Below are 27,131 nucleotides of genomic sequence, written 5' to 3' on the forward strand. Positions count from 1 at the left end.
TGGGAAAATGCAGAGATCGCGGAACGCTATGTCAAACCCCGGTCAGACTCCGTCCGTTTGCAGTCAATGGACCGCATTTACATCTGACGCGTTCTGTATCTAAGAGATTATTCGGAATTATTTATTTAAAACAAAGTATTTATTTAAAACAAAGCATATATCGATGAAAAATATCCTAAAATTTTCAACCAATTAATTCGAAATTTTTTAGCTGATCGTAAAATGTCAATATGTTATAATTTTTATATTCAAATCTGAATTTTTTAAAATAAATTTATGTCACATTAAAAAGACGGATAAACAGTTGAAAATTTTCGACACGTACATTAATTTAAATAACTAATGCAAGAAAAATGTATTTTCAAACATTATTAGATACTTTCTGTCCAACTTGCACCGGTGCTTGATTTCATATTTAAATGGAAGAGTTGATGCGACAAGGATGACGGTCCTTGGTATTTTTACGAGAGTGTTAATGGCGTCGAAAGACCCTCTCGCCTCAACGAGAATCTACCCTCACTTCCTCGCTCGTCCCGTAATTGAAAAAATATGAACTTTTTTGTCGCCGCAGGAGAGTACTTTCTTCCACCCTCGTTGCCCACCGCTGTCTTAGTTGGCACGTTATTATAAAACATCGTAGCTCCGTAAAGCGAAAAATTAAGACCAGTTTCGCCGAGAGAGGAAAATTGATTTAAACAGAGTTACGCGCGAATGAAGGATGTAAAAAAAATTGAATAATATTATTGAGATTTGTGAAATTATCGCATGATTGTTTCACGTTTTGCAAATACGCATGATTAACACAAAATATGCCATAAAATATCGTTTTTTTTTTTTATATTATTGGAAAATTCATGTTTTCATAAAAAATAATTGTATTCAATTCAGAATATTCATACAGAATATCCAATGAATTGTAATACAATCAAACAAGAAAGTTGCACGTAAAAAAGATAAATAAAAAATGTAAAATAGATATTTTTATTGGTCATTCACATTGGTTATTCTGAAAAAAATAATCTACATTTTTTATTTGCTTTTTTCACAAAGAATCATTTTCTCTTGTTGATTTTACCATGTTTTAGTGAACATCCTATATAAATGAATAATTGTTTTACAACAGATTTTACAAATAGTTAAAAATGAAAAACTTTTCAGCACAATTAAACTTCATGGATGAAAATAAATAACAAAACCTTATTCTGCTATGATTTTAACTAAATTTTTATTTAAATCTTAATTATATATATTTTATCTAGGACCAAATAAAATATATCTAATAAAAATTAAAGAGTGAGAGAAGACGTTTAATTAAATTAATTAAATGAATTTCCAAAAAAATTGACACTAAATTTTGATCAAGTAATATATTTATAAAATCTATTTCTCTTAATAACGTTCACATAATTGATATGTGCCTTAATTATTTATTAAGGCGTCCGCATAAGAGCAAAACATATCTTATAATTCACATTAAACATTTGACGAATTTACGGGGTTATTTTTCCGCGTTCTAAGGCGTTACCTTACGCCTCTTACGATTACCGAGAATTGTTAATGTTAATCCGTGGGCCCAATTGCCGGTGGCGGTTGAAAGACGCCGCCATAAGGTAAAAACACAAGAGCTCGTCTTCGCTAATCAAAGTGTTTGCCTTCGCTTAATCCTAGCTTAGCGGGAGACTTAAATATTCCTTGTAAACTCCCGGCCAACGTCGGGGATTACTAAATGGGAGCAGCGAAGGGGTCTTGTCTTCGACTTAGCTAGAAAGTGCCAAGCTTGACTGTAATAGGATAAGACCGAAGACACGAAGACAGAGAGAGAGAGAGAGAGAGAGAGAGAGAGAAGTTTTTTTTCCAACGACGATACATGCTTTAAAGCGTATAATGTATCGAAGAGAAAACCTCCAACCTTCCTTCCTCCGCCTATCCTCCCCTCTGTATCCCGTTCATCTGCGATATTTCACCCAATATCGCGGCTTAATGGACTAAAGCCCGAGGAGAGTTTGTTTTGTAATGACTTAGAAGTAGTTCTAATTGTTGCATTTTAAATCGCGACATGAAAATTCGGCAATATAGTTAACGCGTTCCTCGATTTAACAATGTGTTAGCCGATCAATCATTCCACGCAATTTCTGAAATACTCACCGAACGAACTAATTATCTTCCGCGATAATGTTTTCCTAAAGAGTTATTTATCTTTGGCATGAGAAAATAGATCTCGCAAGAGTATAACTCGAAAAGTTAGAGAATTAAGACGCTCAGCCCGGCTGTCAAATAAATTTCTGCAGATAACTCTGTGTATATCGCGTCGCGCGTCCATCAAAAAACACATGCGAGGCATCCGCCTATTTCCCCGTACAAGTATGTGCACACGCACGCGTCTAACACACTACGAGGTTACACATGCTTGGCCATGCACACGTCTATCCATCTATCAGTAGAGTGTTTTATATTGTTGCATCATATATACACACATATATTCGCGCACACGCAGACATCCAAACGCCCCCATCGCTTCGAAACGCCTAGTCGCGTCGCGACGTACACGTTAAGAGAACCGTAGAGAAGTATGCATGTTTTGAGAGAGCGGTATTATATCGAGCATAAAGAGCGGCCGTGTCCCAAGAGGATGCAGCGCGTACGTGCTCGTATGCCTTATCCGAGCCCCCGCGCCACCAACTCGGCACGAGAGAATCCCCTTCTCCTTCCTTTTTCTCTCTCTCTTTCCCCACGTCACTCTCTCGATCCACCCTACTTTTCACCACACGCGTCTCCCTCGTTCTCTATGTGCCATCATATGCTATCTCCTTCCTTCACTCTCTTTCTCTTTCTGCCTTTATCTCTTGAACAGTGTAGAATGGGTTCGTACAGGTTGATAATCTCCGTATAATGCAAAAACTCGTATTGTAGCCCCCTTTATATGTATTCAAAATATAATATATCGAAACCCACCCCGCCTGTACTTTTCTTTCTCTCTTTCTCTAACTACTTTAAGATCACCCTGCGCCGTATCTTATTAACACTTTCTATTTTTTTTTTTTTTTTTTTGTTTTTTGACCGATAATCGCGTCACTTCCGTTATCAAAAGCACCACAACAGCTTATAATTTCTGATCGATGCGCATATAAGTTCCGTTTCGATAAAATCGAATGTTAAAGGCTACTTTGGCATTGAACGGACTATCGATATCCGTTTGTCAAATAATAGGATAAATGATTAAACTCTTGATTGATAGTATGATAGATGACGAGTCTTTTCTGATTTATGCAGCTAGTAAAATAGTGTCTAATATTTAAAATTGATCGCATTCATTAAACATCATAAATTAATTACAGATGACGATATTCTTAAAAATTTAATGACTTTTCCCGAGTGATTTTCGGATATCCTGCATGGAAAAAGATCTAATATTTAAATCATACTTATTAATGATTGATTTTTCATATTTTTATTCGTGTAAACTATACTTATATATATATATAAATGTATAATTATCATAAATATTCTTTTTTTATTTTTTTTTTTGATAGTTTTCGAAACTATTGACATTGTTATTCATCGCGATTATTGTTTCACGTAAATAAATTCCCGAAATTCTTACATAAATTATATTTTTGTAGAAAACATATCTGTAACGATCGATAATCTTTCAAACTAAATGAATAATCTCTTTTTCGAATTATAAAATATATTTATTATAAAACTTAATTCCATAATTTTTTTTTTCTAATCTAATAGTATTTAATATTCTTTTTATCTTATCTGGTTTTTCTATAAATATCCGCGTAATAAAGATATAAATATACGTACTAAATATTTTTACATTCTTAATCAAATTTCCGGGAAGATTGTGTTCTCATTCCGAATTCTCGTACATTTTAATGAGTTTGATTCAAATGATAGCGATCAACTGTAGCGGTGCATGACGAATTTTGCAACCGTAAAAACTACAGTGCCGAAATAAAAGCAACGTCGCGACGTGGATACTCGTGGAAGTACGTGTATAAAACTCACAGGAATGGTCAAACGAGGTAATGTCGGTTTACCCAGGGAATTACTGCGCGCGGGCCAGGCAGCCAATATTCTTAAAAGATTAATGCGTTTCTTTTCTAGGTAGTGACGTGACATTAGAAGAAGGAAAACTACGGTTGCTCGGTCTCTGAAACTTGACTTGCGGTAGCGCCAACCTGGCCCATGTTCTATCTATCCGTGCCTATATGTGTGTGTGTGTACATGTGTTACGTATACACGTATGTGTGCGTATATCGAATATGTCCGTTTTGGTCGCCGGACTCGCAGTCATGATTCTTTTTCCACTTCCGTCGCCTGAAATCCTCTTGTGTGATCTGACTCTTCGACCCATCTATCCCTTGCCGTCTCTTCCCTCGCCTGTCCCCTTCGAGACCGCGTGTATCTATCCCCTTTCGACTTTTACCTGTCGCCGTCCCTCCATTCGCGCGTTCTTTCAGACGTTCTTGTCGTTCCACCTCTCGTTCGCTGTCGTTCCTCTGCACAATTAAGTGTCCTCACTTTGATTTCCGTCGTCGAATTCCTATTGACCCCGTCTACTATTATTCCGTCCCGTTATCCGCTACGTTAGATTAGTCCGGAGTAATGATTATCGACTCTGTGCGCGCGACGTTCTCCGCATCGTATCTCATGCTCGTGGTGATGCTGTGCCTTATGTAACATATAGTATACTCGGAAAGTTTAGAAAACGGTTTAAAATGCTTTTATATGCTAGAAGCGCACCGTTTAAAATCGATCTTCACCAAAAAGAGGTCAATTAATTTTTGAATTTCAATTTTAAGATTCGAAGAGATAGCGTTTCAAAGATATCAAAGTGAAATATAAAATTTTACAAAGAACCTGTAATATACATAAACAGGTGATACTTTTAAAAATGATAGAAAATATCGGTTAACGGGTATCGGCGAAAAACATCTTATATGAATCTGCGAAAGTTAAGAAGAAGATCGAGCATAACGGTACTGCGTGACAGTGTCTCCTAAATATTCAAGCGGGGCAGGTACCTAAAACTTGGCAGCTTTATCTCGGCATTACTCGAAAATTTATTCATATATAATGAACGGCTGAATAATGCACGAGGTTAACCCCTTGTTCTGCGCCTACAAAGCCTACGCGAGGAAACTCCGAATATTGCGAGGAGGAGATGGAAGAGAGTAAGAAGTAACAAACGCGGTACCAGATTATATTTAACAGCCCGGATGGGGGGTCTTCAGATTGGGGGAGAAATGTATTTTCCATGGAATTATGTGGGGATACAGTGGAATTAAGTGTACCATATTTGATTATTACCCTTTTAATCTGACTTGCGCGGCGGACGCGTTTTCTCTCGTAATACATACTCCCGTGTAATTGCAGGCGCGTTTCCGTTATCAATATTCCTACATGCGTTACATATCTTTTTCAAGAATGTCTGCTCACATCATTGCAAGATGTGTGTAGATATAATATAAATAAAAAGAATCTTTTTTTAAAAAATTTTATTATATTTTTAATCAATAAAATTGCATTAATTTTTTTTTTCTAATAAAAAACAATATTTTATTGACTCTACACATACATTTTTCATTATAAATCTGCGCTCTCTGATAGGTAAATTAAGCGCATGGTGAATCACTGAATATATTTTACACAATTAGAAAGAAAATTAAAAATTTTCGAAAGATATTTGTTATCGGTAACTTTTCCATAAACATATATTGATGCGAAAAATATTTTATATTCACTTGAGACGGTCAGACATTAAGAAGATATATATCTCTCTGGATTTTATATTACATCATATTAAGTCCATAATAGAATGGAAAAGGGCGCCGAAATAAATCCGTTTCCAATACTCTTTGTAATTTGAGATGATCGGCTTGGCGTAGCCGTATGGGGACTACCGGCTATTCTGATATGTGTCACCAAGACGTAGCGCTGATCTGTGATGTGATCCGGTGGGTGAAAAAGGTTGCGAGATCAGTTCAAATGGATTAGGAAGAAGAGAGAAAAAGTAAGAGGAAATGTCCTTTCCGTAAAAGAAGAGCGTAACTTTATCTACGGTGATTCACCATGCGTTTAACTTACTTGTCAGAGACCGCAAACTTATTATGAAAAATGTACATATATGTATTTGTAGAGCCAATAAAATATTATATTTTATTTAAAAAAATCAATGCAATTTTATAGATTAAAAATTTAATGAAATGTTTTTACATTTTACAAAATACAAAATTTATAGTATTTGCTAAAGATTTAAAGTCTATTTGTATATAAAATATAATAATTCAAATATCGATAATATTATTAATATTTCTTATTGTTAGCAAGTCTAGATAGCTTCACGAAATGATTAATAGCATATAATTTTTAGAGAGAGAGAGAGAGAGAGAGAGAGAGAATGTACTCGTATATGTGTATGCCGAAGAAAAGAGCGGCGAATAATGCACACTTTCGGCATAATAATGGTACCTGGCTCATCCTACGCTATATAGGAACTTCAGATATAATGGTCGGAGAGCGGGGTGTGGGGGAGAAGAGGGGTTGGAGGGATCGGCGTAGTGCTTGCTAATGGAGGCGCATTGCTCCCGTCAAATATACGTCTACTTATCAGCTTAATACTCACGCACGTAAAACAGCAGAAATAGCGGATGCAAAAAAGAGCGCGAAATAACGCGTTAATGTAGGAAAGAAGCGGTGCATTGCCAGTGCTCGTTGCTTCGAAATACGAACTTATTTTCCCGCGTAAGTAAATTATTCTTTCGCTAAAATTATGATCGGGATAATCAATACGCGCGTTGGATTAAGCCGCGATTGCTTGATTTTTATTTGTACAAAAGACCGAACTGATCAAATCTACCACTATCGTACGTTCTAATCGAACGAACGCAGAGAAGATAGTTTCGGTTCCAGATCTTTCTCTTCTTCTCTCTTTTTACATTTTTACTCGAAAAAGAAAATGTATAATCTAAAGTTGGAAAGAAGTTTTTCAATTTTCAAGACTCACAAATCAGTAACTTTGCTTAAGATAGAACTTAATAAAAGAATAACAAATGTTTTGCGCCAACCTAATGAACTATACCCATTATTCAACTCTTGATTCAAGAATGCAATCAATGACCGTTCGCGAATCAATCTTTCAATATCGAATTGATCTCGATAATTCGTCAAACAATTGTTCGTCCAAAACGGATCAACCAAGATCACGCATAAGCGATATAAGTAAGAATAAAAAATTTGAAAAGAGAAAGACAGAGAGTGAGAGAGAGAGGGAGAGAAAGAGAGAGAGAGAGAGAGTGAGAGAGGGACGCGGGGCAGAGTGGCAGCCGCGGATGCTGCGTGCTTCTCCATTTTGTCTTAACGCGGTGTATGCGGTTGCTAGGCAACAGCCCTTACGCTCCATTCATATATAATTCAGCAGCCAATGCGGGCCACGCGGGCCCGCACCCTCGCTCAGTCATTCGGCTTCGCCGTCGCTGCTCCGAAACGCGGCGGCTGAACAGTGGTATGATGCTTATAGAGCACGCGCGCGCGCGCACGCACGCACGCACGCACGCACTCTAGCCTTCAGAGCATTGCGTGCACGCATATTCCGCGGCGCCGACGGCCCACCGCCACTTCTTTCCCCTTTTATTCTCCCGCGATCCCGTAGCTGGCCTCGCCGGGCTCTCCACTCGACGTATCGCTTGTCTCGTTATTAACACAGATCACAACACCGAGGAAAAGAAATATTTGTATTATATTTTCGTAAAGGGCGTGCCTCCTCTCTCTCAATCGATCTCTATCTGAGATGGTCCATCTTTCGCGAAATAAACTACCGCAAATTCCGAGCCACACGTTTCCATTTTTATTAACCTTGATCAATGATGTCATTCCTATTAATTGCGACTTTCAGCTAATAATTCTAATTAAAAAACATTAACTGCTTTTGAAGTGAGATTAACTAAAATACATAATTCAATAATATTACAACAATTATACACAACAATTTTAACTCACGTTTTGTTAATCTTCTTTGATTTATGATATTGACTCTTACATTTACTGAGATCAATTGATGTATTATTAAAATAAAGAAACAATGATTATCGAAAATAAATGAGACTTAAACATGAAAAGTTTTATTAATCAATATTTACAGTATAATAAGTTAATAACGCGTTGTAATATACGTAGCATATTTGACGCGGCAATCGACGGCTTAATAACGTTGAATATCGTAGCAGGCGACAATGTTCGTTACATAACACTCAACGCGTTAAAAAATTACAAAATGCAAGAGTAAAAATTTTTACTAAAAAATAAGTATATTTATTTTTAAATAATTTATTTTAAAAACTTATTTCTTTGAATATATTTGCTCCTTAATGCTGTATCTCTAAATACAATTGAAAAAAATATGATATATAATATGTTCAAAATAAATAGAAAAGTTAATAATAAATAGATCATTATAAAATAGCTTTATTACTAAAAAAATGCTATTTTTTCTTTTTTTAAAGAAAAGCTAATATCGTAGTCATGCAGTCAAAATTTTTATCAATAAAATATATATCCAAACATATACAGAATATTTCAGTTGATATTATTTTCAATCAAAAAATTAAAATTTCAAAGTATATTTTAAAAATTTAAATAGATAAATAAATTAAAAAAGATAAAATTATAATAAAAAGTATGCAACAGTAATGCCAAAATATATAAAATAATTTGAAATTTTGAAAAGTTATATACATCTTTCTCTTCGACTGTATGGTGCTGATTTGTAGCAAGACACCCTTATCTTGTTTTATTTACATTTATTCTTAAATATTTATCTTACAATGTAACAGTGATCCTAAACATGTTATCGTCTTATTATCAAGCTAGTGCCTGGCAACTAATATAGAGATTCTAAATTTCTACTCTTCGCTCTTACACTGAAAACGCAGTTTCCTCCGAATGTCATTTCTATGCTCGTAGTGTCTCTTCTCGCTCGTAAATAGATACGTATTTATGTTTACACGCCGCTAGTTCTGCAAAAACGCGCGTAAACGTATTTCCATCCTTCTTCTTTTTTTTCCCCTCCCCTTTCCTCTCATTCTCCCCTCACCATCCCGATCGTCTTTCCTGACCCTTATTTTTCTCCACCTTTACTTCTTCTCTTGGCCACGCGTTATTTTATTTAACACTTGCCCTCCTTTCACACGCGCGGACTTCAATTTTTCGGTCCGTTTGAGGCCGCGAGTATATCTCGAACTTGTCCGGCATCGGAGTGAACATAAACGAACGATCAATAATGAACAAGCGAAAGCCGAGGCTCGACGTCGTAAATCAGAAACGTTTGTCTCTTGGATATGCGGTCTCAAAGAGCTTTCAGCTATATCTCGCGATCAGAACACGCACGATTGCTCGGATCGAAACGATAATTGGGATGTTGCGCTCGTGTGATGCAGAGATCACAAGAATCTCCGAGTCTGTGCGCGAATCATTATAAGTTAACATTATAATATGTACGGCTTTTCTCTCGCGAAAATAATCATGAAAAAAATTTCCTTTCGCTAACGTAATTTCGACGTCTATTCAAAAGACATTTTTTTATTTATTTATTTATTTTTTTGCCGACTCTTCGATCAATAACGACGAACTACAATTTAGCAACCTCTTTGGAATCGTAACCGCATCATAGGAGCGCGTTTCACCGATGCGCCAAACATAAAGATTTTTATTTACTCGCGGGAAATTATATCGATAATGATACTTGCATAGTACACGGAAGTGACATTCTGCGTGTGTGTCGAAAAGGACTTTAATCCGAGCGTCAACAGAAGCATTACCGCGCATCGATAGCCTCGGCCCTCTCTTTCTCTCCCTCTCCCACCCCTCTCTTTCTCTCTCTCTGCCCATCCCTTCATATTCCCACCTCAGTTCCCTTTAACCCCGACCATTGGCTACGGGTATGGAGCCTAGCGAGCGAAGCGAGGAGTTGGCGTCCCCAGCTCGCTCGCCTCATGCGATATTCATGGTTCATTATCATAGCGAATCATGGCCCATCAGCTTTTGATTGTCCGCCAGCGTTGTTAGTCCTAACTAATGCGACTGCAGTGACCACGATGGCGAGGATGGCCGGAATGTTGTATTAGAGGATAAGCGTCATCTTTCCTTCACGATTACACTGGCAATGGATGGTTTCGTAACGACCAGCGTCGTTATGTGCGCCGCCGCCGCGCAAGGCTGAATTTTTTTGAATAATTTTAAAATAAATATTCGATATCTTTGTTTAATCAACAATGATACTAAACGTCTGTATTAAAAATATTATTTAAAGCGATTATTCCAAACTAGCTGAACAAAATAGAATTTTTTTTTATTGATTTAATTTACGTAAGCTACAAATGCGTTATTAAGATTCTATGAATTAACTTTTTATATAAATATTGAAATTGCGATACTTTTTCATACAAACAGCGCAGAGCGTATAAAAACTAAGCAAAATGAAAGAGTATTAAGTCTGTGATAATTTATTGTTTTATATTCGCGCTAAAAAGTCATCTACATTATACGTAACTTGAGGAAAATTTACTACATCAAGACTGTATTTTTAAAAGCAGTTTGTTAATTTAGTATTTCGAATGTTGGGATGATACGGTTAGAACTGAGAGAAATAAAAGTAACGAAGAAAGATGTTGCATTTTTAACTGGAGTGTTGCAACGAAATCTTCATAGAAGACTAGAATACGAAGTGCATCTATTTCCATATTCGCTATCCTAATATAAATATTAACAGGCCTCGTAATGTGTTGTATGGTCTGCCAAGGATAAGTTGGCTTATTTATAATTCGATAAAGGCGTTGACTAAAGTAAAAAAGGAACTTTATCTTCTTTAAGATAATTTATTCACGACTCTCTATTATGCGAGTAATTCAATCTCTCTTGATATTCTGTTTCAGTATAGAGTCGTTCTCCATATACGATATATGCAAGATAAACTCTTAGAGGCTGCGTGTATCGTATACTTTATCGCAAAATATAAAATAATATTCAAACTTATTCCATTTAATTGGCTAGTTTTGGGAAGATCTCATTTATACATATATATATATATGTATATATTTATATATTCCGCCTTTGTTTCATCAAAATATTTTTCAATTTGTCATCAACTGTATATTAAGTACCTAACAGCTTTGTTTTGTGTAAAGTAATTTCTATACATATACATATATTTAATTTTTATATAATTTTATTTTTATATTATTTTAATTTTAATTCGATTCTGAAATAATTGAACAATTTATATAATTAATTTGATCTTGGCATAATCTTATAATTGGATTTTACATGTCGTGTTATTTCTAAATGCTTTTTTGTGCTAACAATGAAACATAAAATAGTATAAAAAAATTATATGAGTTGAATAAGTCGCGATAAATGTCGGAAGCGATCGTGTTACATCTTGATTGTGTATGAAGTGAATGATTTTAAGAAATTCTCGCAAACGAGAGAAACCATTTTGCATACATCATCGCCGATGTACCGTGTGAAGTCGTTTGATTAGACAGCCTAACTAAGTTGGCACGCCGGGCGAACGGCAAACGGCCTTTTCCTCTCTACCTCCCATCACTGCACCTTGACTCCTGCTCGACCACAGTTTCCCATTAAGTATTCACGTTGACCCCAATTTGCGTGGAAGGAGTGTTCTAGGAAACGGAAAGCACGATAGCATGCAGATACGGAAGAAGAATTTTGAGCGAAAGCTTTTGGAGAACCACTTTTACCCACCATTATAAGATGCGAGATAAATATCGAAAAACGTATTTCATTTCATGGATTCATTATCGGAGATTTGCTTTACGATAATTAGCTAGTAAACCGAGGGGAAAATATTGTGCTAAAGACATAGTGCTAAATCGATCCTAACATCGGATCCTAAGTATTGGATTATCTTTTTACTGATTTTGAAATTTTTCGTTCTTATCATCATTCTCTTCATTCGACGGTACAAATTTTATTATTGATTTTTTAATTGCTTTAATATTTAATTCTTTAACGATAATATTGTACACTAAAATATTAATTTAATATATATGTACTTAGAATTTTTTTAAACAAAATTATTTCTAATTAATTCTAACTTCGCGCATAAAAAATTAATATTATTTATATTAACCGACATTTTTTGGCATATTTTATCGACATATTTGGGTTTCAATAAAATATTATAAAAATTATATAATTGACAATTTGATAAGGATATATATATATATATATATATATATTGCTAATAGAAACAAATATTTACAAATATGGAGCAATCTTCGAAAGACTAATGGAATCTTGAAAAATATTAATAAATACCGTACCAAATACATCTCATAATCGTGATTATGCGTGAAGTATTAAACTCTGTTTTAATGCAATCAAAGGGTCAAGCCGTTTCACAACCCATTGTCCGTTCCCATTAGAAATATCTTTCGAGTGCTAAATCGAGTGGGATTAGCTCGTAAAATCCCAACACTTTGAAACCCTTTTAAATCGGCCTAAAACTATTGTGTCGCAAGGATTGCTTCGTTGTATGTAATGAAAAGTTATTATCATTGTTCAAGTGCTATTAGATACGTTATATATAATAATAAATTTGAAAAGTTTTCTAATAAGCGGTTGTCAAATTATATAGAATGTATTTATAATTATAATTTTCGATTTTTTTATTCATCAAGAAAAATAATATGAAGGAATGATATAAGCAATTTTTCAATTACTAAATATAATATTCTTGGAAATAAAATTACTTGTACAATCACAATCAAACTGCATGATAAGATTTGATCGATTTACGAGACTGATTTCTAAAGAGACATCTTATACATTATTGATAACAATGAATTTTGCAAAACGTCATCGATGATCTAAGTAAAAACAATGGTAAATATTAAAAATACCATAGACGTTACCAAAATTTATTAAAATTATTGAAACTAAGGAGAAAATAAGCGGCCATTTGTACAAATAGTTGACCTATTTTTTCATATAAAATTGTTTCACTCCTAATTATATTAACAATAACGAATCATCCTTACACTTTATAAGAAGACATTTTTAGAATTTCGTTCATTGTGCTATTTGCAGTTTTTCACCAAGCACAGAAGTAACGAGTCATTGCGGTATAATAAAATAGCGCTTAATCTCTCTTCTACTCCGGAGATAATAATCTAATAAATTTTGGTATCTCAGACATGAGGCAATGTTATTTTTAATACTCATCTCTCATCATCTCTCGTCTCTCCTTACAAGCGTCGACGACGCTTCTTAGCAAAATCCATCGCGAATTCGCCGATAGCGTGTCCCAGAAATACGAAAATCAAGTCTCGTCGTGCAGCTTGATTTCGATCGCAGGTAGACACATACAGAATGTGACAAGCACGAGAGTCGGGGGCATGTACAGCCAATCAGTGGTTTTTCCTAGACTGGCTGTCATTCAGTCAGCCAAGTGGAAGGACAGGAACGGCTTGTGGTTCGGCTTTCGCATTATTCATTATGCAGCTCACAACACGCCGTCACCTGCCACCGCAGTCCTGTATACACAGCCAGGTCAGGATTGACCACACACGCGCTACTGCATGCACACATAGATGCAACCGACAGGTATGTGTGCGCGTATCTAAGCCTATGATAAAAACAATCGTGTCCCTGTAGCAGATTCGTCGCGCGCGTTATTCGTTAAAATGTTAAAATATGAAAACTTGCAGCAATGTCATCAAATATTATTGTCCGGCTTCGTTTCCCGATCATTGCTAATGACATTATTTTAAAAGGTAAGAATGACATAAATAACAAAAATCTTTTATCTTTGGAAATAGATCGAGTTACTCGAGATATTAGCATAAGCGGAATATGCAAAAAGATTTAAAATATTTTCTTTTATTTAACAAAGAAGCTGTTAAACAGATACTAATGGCTCTATTTTTTTAAATTTATAGAAAACGGATAAATTGAATACTCTATATATTGTATGCATACTTTCATGAAATTCTGTGTTCTTATATGAATTGATTTTTATTTCATATATTATTCCGCGTGTAAAAAAAGTATTGAAGTACTTATCGAAAAATCAATACTAATATTTTTACTTAATATTTTTAATATTTCATATTTTAACATTTATTATTTTACGAAAAAAAAAAAAAATACTTTATATTTTACATATATTTAAAAATGATATATTTGTATATGTGTATATTCTGACATTTTTAAATGTATTTAAAATATAAAGTATGGGGGAGAGGGTGTGTTTGTGTATTTTTTCACGCCTAAAATAAACAAAATGACATAGCACTCATTGAATCTGTCAGTCTCGTTTCTATCATGTGGACGCGCGGTTCGTAATGAAAACTAATACACTAAGATCACAGTTACGATACACAGAAATGACTCGGATCAGAAACTCGACGGTTCCGCTGAGTGACAGCGCCCTATCCATACAGGCAATATGTTTATACTAGACTGATAATGAATTCATGCTGTGCGTATAGGGCAAGCTACTTGTGAACAGGTTGCAAGAGCATTACGGATCGGCTCGCACAGATGCTCTTTTGTCGGCAGATGAGTGCGAGCCCAAGGGATAACGCTGGATGATATCAGATCTGTCGGATCGATATAAGAATCAGGGGAATCGAGGTACACGCATACACACACATACAAATATTTTTATAGATAGGCCTACACGCGTACACGCGCTGTCGCGTGAACGTGCGCGATACGCAGCCGGGAAATCCCACGGGTCCCAATGGGAAACCATCCACGGGGCTTAATGACAATTTTGGCTATTCTATATCGCTCAAATGCTCGTTTGCGCTCATTTGTATGTACGATCATTGATGCTTAAGCGCGTATGTGATAAAAAAGAAAGACAATGTTCGCAGTCAGAGATATGAGAACAGTCGTGAGAAAAGACGCGGCTTCGAAAATAACGCGAGAAAATTTTCATAAATGTTATTTGCATCGTTAGAAAAACATTTCGATTCATAGTTTATCATTCTTAGTAAGAGGGATAGAGATTGTCCCTCAAAAATAAAAATTCCTTAAATATATATATATATACACTAAATGAAAAGTATGATATATATATATATATATATATATATATATATATATATATATATATATAGATATACTAAATGAAAAGTATATGAACTTCATCAACAACCGACATATCAAAAAGAAAAAAAAAGATTCTTGAAGTAGAAATTAATGTTTTGAAACTTTAATATCTGACATTTATTTTCTTATCATAATAATATGATATAAAAATATCGAATAATAGGTACGCGTGATAAAAACATGAAAGAGTAAATCAATTTCTATTAAAAAAAAAAAAAAGGATTTAATCATTTCTTATTTTTATTAAAATCATGTATGAAAAAGGAAATTCAGATTCACATTGAAATAATATAAGTTAATAATATAATAATAGAAAAAATGCGATTATAGAAAACTGTGAATATAACGTGTTAAATTGGAAATATTTGCATGTATAGCTATGTACTTTATTATTTGCAGACATATATATTTGATATCTCGAGAATATAATTGTCGTCGATAAAATGCTATTGCAGATCTCCCACATAGCTCCTCGGATAAGAAGCTTCCACGATTTAATAGATAATTGAAGTTACTTGATATGGCCGATTGTCGATGATAATGTATCGACTTGGCTTTATTATCGACTAAGCCAAGAAATATACCAAACACAGATCATATATATAATTTTGTATAAAATAAAAAATAAGGCAAAAAAATAATAATTTTAAATACAAATAAAAAGAGAGAAAATTATAAAGATTTGTCTATTTGTACAATATTTCTTATTAAATCAAAAAATTATGTCAATAGCAAAATCATTATTTTTCTGCCACACGAAGAAGAGATAAAATATCGTTCATATCAATCAAAACGACGGTTTGTACTCACCGGATAATCACGCGTCAATATAAACAATCAGTCATTTCCGCTGTAGTTCGACGAAAGGATATCTTGAAACATACGAAGATCGTGGACAATTTCCCAGGACACGTAGAAGTGAAATAATCTTCGATATCGATGTCATCAATTATGCGTGTAATGTACTGTTCGCGCACAAGGTGTTTCACACTATTTGACACATGATACGTATGACACTTTACGCGAGACACTCCCGATAACTTTTCGCGCGCGTGATTCGCTTTTCGTACATAAAAACAATCGCGGAAGATGCGCGATGGAACGATTCGATACGAGTTAAAGGCATCTGCAACAGACTGTGGATCTATCGAGAAGCGATCTTGCGATTCTCGAAGTGTCGCAACGGGCGAAGCCCGGCAAACTTCACGTGATTAACGTAGACAATGGAAATTCGAAATTACTTTAACAAACATTCGAAATATATATTATGGCATGCGAAAACTATAACAGATGATGTAATTATAGGCATAATTAATTACAGAATACGGATACACCCAATTATCTGGCAATAATCTCGCGTTCGTTGCACTTTCGATGCACATCTCGGCGAGAAAAGGATATGTATACGAGCAGAGAATTTCGACCGATTCGCGATAAACAGTATCGCCGATATCGATAATTATATCGCGACGGTTGACGAATTATAACGCAAAACACTCACCATGACTTTTCGCACACGAGATTCACTTCCAAGCAGCAATAATCGCGAAAAATGTACGGAGTGATTTGAACGCGATACGTTACGCGACTGATCCCGGATTTGTAGTGTGTGTGTGCGTGAGTGAGTGAGTGAGAGAGAGAGAGAGAGAGAGAGAGAGAGAGAGAAAAGTGCTGCCAAAGTAACGAACGATCGAAAAGCGGCAACTTCGCGCTACAATTATAACAAAAAATAGGATAAAAATTCGAAATATTATATGTATTGATAGCTTCCTTAATATATATTAGAGCAAATTATATACAAACGATGCTATATATTAATTACAGAGCAAATATATAGAAAAACCTTTGGCAATAGCCATCCGTTCTCGTTGCACTTTCGATATATATTTCAAGGAAGAAATATGATACGCGTAGAGAATTTCGATCGATTCGAGACGCACAGAAATCGATACCGATAATAACCTTACGTGATTAATATGTTATTAATGATGAAAGTTTCGATATATTTACACGAAATGTATGCGACAACTATTTGATTTACTTTTAGATACTACGATCACACGCGAAATATACGAGCGATTCACAGATATATCATCGTGACTAACTGCAGGATCAAGATCCATCAGACTAATATGGCGCGATTTTCAATTTATGTATATCGAAACGTTTCAACTAACCGCAATAATTAACATAAATATAATTTGATTAAATATATTATAGGAAATATTAAATATATTTTAGGAAAAAATATCACAAATGATTGGAATGGCGAAACGTATAAAGAGAACGTGGGAGTTGATTTACAATTATTTATTTTACTAACAAATTACCAATGTTCCATTTTACACAGATTCTTCTATCATACTACAATTGAATTGTATATACATCAAAATTTAGGATTGTGATGAAATAGTTAATTAAGATTATTGGAATTAAGCCTTGTGTGAAATACTTAAACTTTGATTATAAAATTATTATATATAATTTGAGTTTATTATTCATATGAGTTTTTTATAATACAAATACATTATGTGGGTATATATTGGCTAAATGTAGTAGAAATATAGTCACGTATTTCAAACACAATTAATAATTGCAACATAATAATCAATTTTCTATATTCACAAACATGACCTTCAATATATTCACAGACTTCTATGTATTATACCTACACTGTTAACACTGCTATATCTCACATGATGACATATGAAATAATAAATATATAAAAGTCTGTGATTCGTGCATACATACATATATATATCTATGTATGCGCGTGTGTATATATATGTAATATTCAACTTTTTTCTTCCTTATCTTTACAAGGTTTTATTTTTCGGCCTAACATATCGTATATGGAAGGATTTGGTTCAGTCTCCTGGTCTGTATCAGAACTGCAATCACTGTCACTAGAATTATCATATGTTCCAAGACCGGGTAATATGCCGATACATTTGAGTCCACTATATCCATTACTTTTATTAACTTGATTAAGGATATTTTTATCATTCTGTTTATCTGATTCAAGATTAGATGTATCTGTTGCTTGCTCACAAGATGCATGCAGTTCTTTCTTTTTCATAGTATCTGCATCAGTTGAGGATAACTTTCTTTTAATTCCTTTAAGTTCCTTAACTTCCCCTATAAATAATTTATATACATTATATAGGAAATAATGTATAGTGTATTATATCAAATCTATAGAGAATAACAGTACAGATTTATTTAAAAATTTTCACCTTGTTTTTGCTTGTCAGGTCGTTTTAACACAACACCTGCAGGCAGCTTTAATTGTGAAGACCGGCTGCTAACATAATTAAAATTGAATGTTCCGTTCATTATTATTGAATTATTAAAATATTCAAGAATTATTAAAATTAAATGCATAATGTGCTATAGGAAATATAAAGATTATTTTGAAACTTATATAATAGTAATACGATATACCTTCCACAAACAGCATTTTTACTACTGACTGGTGGGTTTTTTAATTCTTGTTTTAATTTTTCATTTAATTTCTGTTCTTGAAGTGAAGCAACTGCAGCTTTAAAATCACGCATTTCTTTTTGCTCCTCAAGATTTTTTTTACGTTCCTCTTCCATTTTAGTTCTATCTACCAAATCCAAAAATTCTACTTCATCATCATCTAATCCTTTGATCATATTTTCTGGAAAGATGTATTCAGATTTTTTAGATATGTGAAGAATAGATCTCAGAACATTAGAGAACTTATCTATTTTACTTAATTATACTAAGATATTATTATAGATCATATCAGTAAATAATAATTGTTTTATAATATAAAATTTTATAAATAATATAAAAATAATGATAAACAAAAAAAAATTGTTACTACACACAGTGACTGATATATTTTTAATACTGAATATGATGAATTTTATTAAGTCCTATCTTATGAGACCATATATACAATATACAGTAATAAGCTCAAAGGTGTTTTTCTACTTACTTAATTTATGCGCTTCTTCATATTCCAAGTCCCTTTTATTCTTCTGTTCTTGTAATCTCTCGTATAATGATCTAGGATCATAAACTTCCTCTGGGGGTTCTATAAATCGTTATACACACATGAAATACTTTCCAAATATTCACAACAATTCAATTCAAGATAATTGAAAGTAATTATTTAATAGTTGTTACAGTAACATATATACTTTCAACATCTTACAGATACAATAGTAAGATGATTATATGCTACATAAAAAATATATGAAACATTGACTTAACCTAAAGGCTGATCAGCAGTTCGCACACGTTCCCATTCCTCTTGTCGCATTCGTCGTTGTTCGGCAAGTTCGGCCTCTGATATAAAACCCGAGCTCATTTTCACTGTTTATAATAACCGTCTTCTATGTAAAGGACAGAACTATAACGTTTATATTTTTTATACACCTCGATGAAGCTATACCGAGCTTGAATGAAATAATTTAAAACACGTTACACATATTATGGCGCATGCATTCTGTTAAATAAAAATAACAATTTCAAATTGTATTTAAAACATTTTTTGTATAACGATCACTCCGTAATATTGTGGAAGACTAAAAAATATATTTACTGGATGAATTGATAATTAACAGAAATGTAAAGCAATGAATTATTTGGTCAACTATTATTAATGGAGAATTCATGGCGGATACAAAATGCGATTGATATGAGAAATGGCCATATACCGCCATCTATATGCACTTTAAAAAAGAGAATTAACTACGTCAAATTAATTTTTCGATTTTCGGTAAGATCGTTGCCTGATTCGTGCTTGTTACCATTTATACTAATAATACATAATAATTTAAATAATATTAGAAAATTATAAGCGCACCCTACGTGCTGTAAATTTTATAAAATCTATATTGTTATTATATTCTTTATTACATTATACTGCTTATTTTATATAAAGAAAAACATAAGTATGAATGCTATCAATAATATTGAAAATATTAAATAAAAGTATAAATTCAAACATAAAATATAATAAATTTCTCGCATAAAAAAAAAATTAATTAATTTAAATCTCTCTCTCTCTCTTTCTAGATATCGTGTTAACAGACTAGAAATTTTGCTTATAAAATATTAATTTATTATATAAATATAATTTATGTAGAAATCATTACTATGTGTTTATTATAAAAAATTATAAAAATATATTGTTTTTTTATACAAAGAATTGAGCAGAATCAAATATAAAATGTACAATATATATAATTACATGCACACCACACGCACGTACAATACATACAAATATACAATATATTTTAAGAGTTATAAATGAAATATTATATAATCATATTTTATGTAAAAAATCTTGAATATTATATATTATTTTGGTTATATATATAACCAAAATAATATGTAATATTCAAGATTTTTTATATTTTATATATATATATATATAAAATTAATGTATATAACATGTGTATATTTCTGTTTATCAATAGTTTATATATACATATATATATATATATATATATATAAACTATTGATAAACATAGAAATATATACACACACATGTTATATACAGTAATTTAACATTTTTGGAATGTAAAATTCTTTGGTTTCTTTCCACAGCTCTATGGAATTCAAACATTGCGTGGTTAACATTTTTGACGACTTGTTTTAGCAAGCATAGCCTTTCCAGTTTTTGATTGATTTATTCTACCTAGTTGTTTGCTTATGAAATCACCAATTTCTACCATTTTATTTAAATCTATGCCAGTCTCTAGCCCTTGTCCTTGTAGAAAATATAACAAATCCTCTGTGGCGACATTTCCTGAAGCACCAGCAGCATATGGGCATCCACCAAGTCCAGCAACTGAAGAATCAAAGACTCTTATACCATTTTCAAGACCTGTGTATATGTTTACCAGAGCCTGTCCATATGTATCATGACAGTGTAGTGCATAGTAACTCATGTTATTCCAAGCAATATGACGCAACTCATTCAAGACACGTTCAATTTTCTTTGGCAGTCCAGTACCTATGGTATCGCCCAGAGAAACTTCATAACATCCGCAATCTAACATTATTGAAGCCAAATGTGCTGTGATGGCTGGTTTGATTCCTCCTTCATAAGGACAATCAACAATGCAGGATACATAGCCACGGATTCTGATATCATGCTTCTTTGCCTCCTCAATAACAACCTTGAAATTCTTTATACTCTCTTCAATAGAGCAGTTGGTATTCGTCTTGGAAAAAGTCTCCGACGCTGCACCAAACACTGCAATTTCTTTTACGCCTGCCGCGATAGCACTCTCCAAGCCTTTCAGATTTGGTACTAGTACTGGATAGGATATACCGTGTCTTTTCTCAATTTGTCGAAAAACTTGTGCGTTGTCCGCCATCTGAGGAATCCATTTCGGGGATACAAAACTTGTAACTTCAATACTCCTCAATCCGGTCGTTGACAGTCTGTCGATCAAATTGACTTTGACTTCGGTAGGCACTATTTTCCTCTCGTTTTGCAACCCATCTCGTGGTGCAACTTCAACAATCTTTACAAAATCGCCAGATTGATTTGACGTGTAGCATCTAACGTGACTGCGAATCCTCGACATCAATTGCAATATTGTCTGCTTCGGCAATAATTCTATCATTTTGGGCGCAAAAAATTTACGATAGTTATTTGTCATAATAACTAAAATATACAAAAAAAACTTTGTTAAAAAAAATCGTGCTACTTAAAAATATTACACTATTTACAACTTATGTAACGAGGTTATTGCATATGCCTGTGTCTATGTCTATGAAATCTAAAAGAAAGGCAGTTTATTTGCTAGTGTAGAATCTTTATGCTAGTGCTTTTCGGATTCGAAAATAATAAAGTGTACTACACTTGACTTTATATATTCGAAGATTTGATTGACCAATCAGGACGAAAGACTCCTTTGTTCTAATTGGTCAAACGGTTCAAAATTTTCGTAGCAAATGTATAGTGAAAACTATAATCAATCTGTCCCATTCTCGTATTCGAGAGTATCGCGAACGTTGGCGGGAAGTCGGTACGTCTAAATAAAGAGTTCAGGTTATGTTATATTGTTTCAATTGAGCATTTTATGCGAATATATATAGCCGTAAAAATGGATAAAAGTGACGAAAATGGGATAGAAAAGGATAATCAAGAAAAGGAGGAAGATTCGCAGGAAGATACAGTTGATGTCATTACGTGCAAGGAGGATTTAAATCCGTTTTTCGTGCAGAGCGACCACAGCATCAATAAGGTTCATTTTTCGGAGGTAATTACTTTTATAATATGAAAATATATATATATATATATATATATATATATATATATATATATATATATTGTGTACATGATAGCCCTGTAGTACATCAAACATAAACATGGATATATTTTTGTTATTATAACAAATAGCTTAGGACATCTTTTTTTGGCAATTTTTTGACAACTCTTTTTATGAACAATTTTATTTTGTAAGTTGAATATAGGTATCGCTGTACAAAGAAATTATTTTGGAAGTATAATATTTGCTTTTTTAATAAACATTAATATATAAACATAACATAAACAATATATTAAAAATGAAATATATTATTAGAGAAATAGAAGAGAAATAAGAAAGTAATCTCTCGCACAGAACAATTTTAATATATTACAAATGAGAATTATAGAAATAGAACTAAAGCATAAAAGTAATTGAGGGACTGGTTCATCGTAGGTTCCACAAATCTGTAGGGACGAGCCGTGCCAGCTTGGGGTGGACGAAGCAGGTCGCGGTCCGGTTTTAGGTCCGATGGTTTACGGGATCTCGTATGCTCCGCTGTCGCGGAAGCAGTTACTCGTCGATCTAGGCTGCGCCGATTCTAAAAGTCTAACGGAAAAGAAGCGCGATGAGATATTCGATGACATCTGCAAGCATAAGGACAGTATAGGCTGGGCAATCGAGGCGATATCGCCGAACGTTATCGCCAACAGCATGTATCGTCGTACCAAGGTCTCGCTCAACGAGGTCTCAATGATCTCAGCCACCAAATTGATACAGGGGGCGATTGAAGCCGGGGTAAACGTTGCCGAGATTTACGTGGATACTGTCGGTAAACCAGAGTCTTATCAGGCGCGACTGAAGGGCGTATTTCCCGGCGTGAAGATAGTTGTGGCGAAAAAAGCGGACGCAACTTATCCAATTGTCAGCGCGGCCAGTATATGTGCCAAGGTATCGCGAGATCACGCGTTACGAGTGTGGCGATTTCGCGAGGGTGACTGTATCGAGACGGAATTTGGTAGCGGTTATCCCACCGATCCGGTGACTAAAAAATGGCTCTCCGCGAACGTGGACGGGATATTCGGTTTTCCGCAGCTCGTTCGATTTAGTTGGTCCACCGCTGAGCAGATTCTCGAATCGAAAGCGTTGACAGTAGAATGGGAAGAAACAGAGGAAACAGAGACGCCCAACGAGCAGAAAATTTCGAAATTTTTCGCCAAGTCTCCGGCTAAATTGCCTAACGTTCATACGAAAAAACACCCTTTTTTTACGGAACGCTGTCTTTCTAATGCAAGTATTTTATAATACACGTTTTATGTTGAAATTCTTCCCATTATAGCCATACAATTGCGTTTTAAAGATACGATTAAGGAAAGAAAAAATTGTTAGGAATCATATTTTACAGACATATACACTTTAATATATTTATAACTTTTTTTATATATAATTAATCGGGACACATATGAGACATTTGGAATAAAAGTGAATTGGATAAATGTATTTTATTCTGAACATCTTCTATCGAAGATATTAAATATTCAGTATTGCTCTCTCGATGTTTTTCATTAAGATTTTATTTTAGACTGTATTTTAGATGTACAATATATTTTCGGGAGAGGTTTATGCGATTTACTAAAAAATAATACTTTTCACACAGGTTAAAATTTAAATGTCTTTTTTTTTGTAAATTGATTTTGTAAATTTTGTAAATATTTCACATCGCGCATTTCACTTTTAGAATGTTAAATTAAAGACAAGTATACCCTCCGGCTTACAATTTCTATATAATATATATACATATTTACAAGAGTGTGCTCTTACAGCTACCATAAAGATAAAGAATGTGGCAGTTTTATTCTTACGAAATTTCTCTCTACCGTGCCACCGTGATATAATTAACAATTAGGAATGCTTAGCGTGAAAAATCCGAAAAATCTTTGGTAAACGCACGCTACAAGTCACACATGTCGTACAATTATTTCTAGGACATTATCTCGTTAACGCACGATTAATAGCGACTAGATCGTTAAGGGCTACGGATGGTAGCGAACAGAAACGACGATTTGTTTGCGCCGCGTCTCACTGCCTCTTCTCGGTATGTATGCACTAGGCCGATTCGTGTTTATTTTATTGATTTATACGGGTACACACGCGCGAGAGTGGCGTGTAACTACATCGCGTCGCCCTCGTTTTCTTAACTAAACACCACGCCGTCCAGAATGCCGTGTACGACATACACTGATAATTAATCTTATAATAAAACATCAAACATTTTGTAGATATTTTTTTAATTAACATTTTAAATAAATCTTTAACAAATATTTAATAAATATTAAACAGAATCAGCTCGAAAGTAACGAATAAAATATTTTAAAATATCGTGAATTATAGCCCAATCATTTTGAGGATCTGCGGGAAGAATTTTTCGAATATATTATATTTAAATTGTTATTATATTACATTATTGCAAATCAAATCAAAGTGCACTTGTACTTTATTGTCTCTATAATTCGGACGCGGGGCAGTTAATGAAAATTCGATAAAATGCAGATTTATCACGGTCTCGGTTTGCACTGTAGATACGTGCTAGTCGCACAACGAATATTCAGACGGGGTGCATGTGTAATGTGCGTGTGCATACGAAGAAATCGATTTATGCACTTTACGCACGAGTCACCGCAAGCCATGTAAAGAGTCGCGACTCTGAAGTTTCATGATAAATGACCGATTGTGACGTGCGTAGCCTTTCGATGAATATACACCGAGAATGTTCGTCATTTCTTTCGCGCACTACACGAGAAATATGTAATTTACATAACGCGAAAATTAAACGACCAAGTCGCCGCAACGTTCCGGGGATTGTTTCTTATCGCCTTTAAAAAAACCAAAAATCCATCGTTTCTTTACAACGAAATCTCGCCTTTTTTTCTCTCCCCCCTTATTTTCTGCATATCCGAGTAAAGTTTAATGTATTGATAGTGTCGTCTGTCTACAATTATTTATTTGTGGTTTCTAACTCCACTCTAATTGCAATTATAAAAAATATAAACAACATGAGTAATTTATTACGTAATCGCGTCACATCGTGAGAGTGACTTCCCCACGAGGCCTAGAGGATGAGCATGAAGGGCGGCGATTGGTATCCTCGATCCTTACCGTAGCGTCAGTAATCCCATGATCACGAGAACGACGCACGGTCGTGCCAGCGTTACACTTCCGTTCGCTGAAAAAGAAAAAAAAAGAGATAGATACATACGCCGTTTCTCGAGAAAGGAAGAGAGAGATTAAATTCATAAATATTCGAAAAAAATTCAAAGCTTAAACTTTGTGCGAGCGGGGAACTGAAGCCCAGTTAAGCGAGTTTAGTTAAAGCGATTTGTTGCTCAAACACGCTATAAGAGATGGCTTGAATTAAGAGGGATCGACAGAGATTTCATGTCCGCAAAATTGGATTCCTAATCCTCTCTTGATCGCTTACACGTCGATGTGATTCGGTAATTTTGAAAATTCCTTCCTGTTCCTTAAAGGAAGACCTGTCATTCAGACGTGTTTCGCGCAAAACGAGTTACGGGTTTGCGCTTTGGCTTATGCTAGACGCAAAACTTGAACTATTGAAGGGGGAGAGGGGGGGGAGGGGGGAACGAGTTAAACTATCCGCGCGTCAGTACGAGCTTCGAGTTGGAGATGTTAACACTGAAAGGGCTGGATCCATTATTTCGGCTGCTAAGCCCTTCTCACATGGTCACAAAGCCTATATTTTTTGCAGACTTGTAATCAATATTAACGACGTGAACCGTGAAAAATGTCAGTTTTTTTTGCGGTTTGAAAGGCGATTCTTATCCCCCTTTATAACAGAGACGAGTAATGATTCTTCGCGAGATAGACCCTCGTCCCAATCCTTCTGATTGATGTAAATAAAATGTCATTCGGAGAGTCAATATCCGATTACATCGTTTAAAAAAATGTGTGTGTGTGTGTGTATGTATTATTCGAATAAGCTCTAGTAAGTAAACCCGATTGTTTATTTTTATTATTTTATTATTGTTATTTAATTTTAGTCATTCAATTTTAATTTCTTTCATCTTATTATTTCTTTATCGCAAACATCAAAATAGATATATATGTATCTAAATATAAATTGTTTATTTTTCTCGACATAATTTAGCTGTATTTTTAATCTGAGAAAGTATTTTCTATTGATAGTTTCCTACATATAAAGTTAATAAGGGGCAGCTATCTTGAAAGACACGATAAAGAAATCCGTGCGGTAGGGTAGACGTCTCGCCCTGCGTGCTACGTCATCTATCCATAGTCAAGGGGCTGGCTGGGAGAGATTTGTCTTTTTTCTCTCTTACCTAGGATATGCTCGGCGTGCGTGTGCCCTTGCGCCCTTGTCTCCCTGCTTTCCATTACCGGTATCTTCATCCTCTCGCCCTCTATGCTGAGCTCATTCGATTTCCAATATAGGGTATATATCGTCGCCAGGCATTTGATCTTCAAGTCTCCCTTCTTGAAGTGTTTCGAGCGCAGACGGAACTCGAGACCGAGCGTGGCCGTCTCTAAACCCTCCTGGTCTACGTCGGTTAAGAGCGGCTTCAAGAACTGCGCTTCGACCTAATCGAAGAGCGGGAAAATGGGAGTGTATATTCTCTCTTGGTTTTGAACGATGACGATGACGACGACATTCTCTCCACCGGAAATATACACGAAGGTCGTCGTCCTCGCTCTCGTTGTTTAATTCTT

The 27,131-nt window shown here is 34.4% G+C and overlaps 6 protein-coding genes across 13 annotated transcripts in view; 2 read left to right on the top strand and 4 right to left on the bottom strand.

Annotated features, from left to right (window-relative positions):
- The window catches only part of LOC126852778 (beta-galactosidase), a 108,201-nt gene extending 91,899 nt beyond the window's left edge, over positions 1-16,302 (bottom strand). The window contains exon 1 of the mRNA XM_050597929.1: positions 15,958-16,302. The gene's annotated coding sequence lies outside the window, so the exon portion shown is untranslated. The remainder of the gene's footprint in view (positions 1-15,957) is intronic.
- LOC126852792 (uncharacterized) overlaps positions 1-27,131 on the top strand; it is a 194,915-nt gene that overhangs the window by 3,058 nt on the left and 164,726 nt on the right. The window lies entirely within an intron of this gene.
- On the bottom strand, positions 17,462-19,806 carry LOC126852793 (PSME3-interacting protein). 2 transcript variants are annotated; one of them, XM_050597964.1, is made up of 5 exons: positions 19,393-19,806; positions 19,115-19,213; positions 18,592-18,811; positions 18,384-18,448; positions 17,462-18,285 (listed from the first exon to the last, which is right to left on the bottom strand). In XM_050597964.1, exons 1-5 carry the CDS (start codon positions 19,487-19,489, stop codon positions 17,942-17,944), a joined length of 825 nt encoding a protein of 274 aa, XP_050453921.1. In that variant the 5' UTR covers positions 19,490-19,806; the 3' UTR covers positions 17,462-17,941. The 2 variants fall into 2 exon arrangements, with proteins under 2 accessions (XP_050453921.1, XP_050453920.1); XM_050597963.1 differs by having other exon boundaries at positions 18,384-18,451; positions 19,393-19,803.
- On the bottom strand, positions 20,655-21,906 carry LOC126852787 (hydroxymethylglutaryl-CoA lyase, mitochondrial). Of its 2 annotated transcripts, XM_050597949.1 has the most exons (2): positions 21,868-21,906; positions 20,655-21,754 (listed from the first exon to the last, which is right to left on the bottom strand). In XM_050597949.1, exon 2 carries the CDS (start codon positions 21,720-21,722, stop codon positions 20,760-20,762), a length of 963 nt encoding a protein of 320 aa, XP_050453906.1. In that variant the 5' UTR covers positions 21,723-21,754; positions 21,868-21,906; the 3' UTR covers positions 20,655-20,759. The 2 variants fall into 2 exon arrangements, with proteins under 2 accessions (XP_050453906.1, XP_050453905.1); XM_050597948.1 differs by having other exon boundaries at positions 20,655-21,901.
- LOC126852789 (ribonuclease H2 subunit A) lies at positions 22,144-25,236 on the top strand. The gene is made up of 2 exons (XM_050597950.1): positions 22,144-22,400; positions 22,845-25,236. Exons 1-2 carry the CDS (start codon positions 22,221-22,223, stop codon positions 23,691-23,693), a joined length of 1,029 nt encoding a protein of 342 aa, XP_050453907.1. The 5' UTR covers positions 22,144-22,220; the 3' UTR covers positions 23,694-25,236.
- The window catches only part of LOC126852791 (uncharacterized), a 147,550-nt gene continuing 144,363 nt past the window's right edge, over positions 23,945-27,131 (bottom strand). For all 6 annotated transcript variants that reach the window (XM_050597954.1, XM_050597956.1, XM_050597958.1 and 3 more), the window contains 2 exons: positions 26,744-27,002; positions 23,945-25,611 (listed from right to left, as the gene is read on the bottom strand). In XM_050597954.1, the coding sequence (XP_050453911.1) occupies positions 25,541-25,611; positions 26,744-27,002 (330 nt within the window). In that variant the 3' untranslated portion in view covers positions 23,945-25,540. The remainder of the gene's footprint in view (positions 25,612-26,743; positions 27,003-27,131) is intronic.

This window comes from Cataglyphis hispanica, chromosome 11 (genome assembly GCF_021464435.1).
Source record: "Cataglyphis hispanica isolate Lineage 1 chromosome 11, ULB_Chis1_1.0, whole genome shotgun sequence".
In the NCBI taxonomy this organism is placed as follows: Eukaryota; Metazoa; Arthropoda; class Insecta; order Hymenoptera; family Formicidae; genus Cataglyphis; species Cataglyphis hispanica.

What these genes read in the sequence shown, in the direction of transcription:
- LOC126852789 (XM_050597950.1), top strand. Translation starts at nt 22,221, where the DNA reads ATGCGAATATATATAGCCGTAAAAATGGATAAAAGTGACGAAAATGGG. An exon ending in ATAAGGTTCATTTTTCGGAG is followed by an intron (nt 22,401 to 22,844) that starts GTAATTACTTTT and finishes GGTTCATCGTAG; the next exon opens with GTTCCACAAATCTGTAGGGA.
- LOC126852793 (XM_050597963.1), bottom strand. Translation starts at nt 19,489, where the DNA reads ATGAGCTCGGGTTTTATATCAGAGGCCGAACTTGCCGAACAACGACGA. An exon ending in TGAAGAAGCGCATAAATTAA is followed by an intron (nt 18,812 to 19,114) that starts GTAAGTAGAAAA and finishes ACATCTTTCCAG; the next exon opens with AAAATATGATCAAAGGATTA. An exon ending in ACCTGACAAGCAAAAACAAG is followed by an intron (nt 18,286 to 18,383) that starts GTGAAAATTTTT and finishes AATTATTTATAG; the next exon opens with GGGAAGTTAAGGAACTTAAA.
- LOC126852787 (XM_050597948.1), bottom strand. Translation starts at nt 21,797, where the DNA reads ATGACAAATAACTATCGTAAATTTTTTGCGCCCAAAATGATAGAATTA.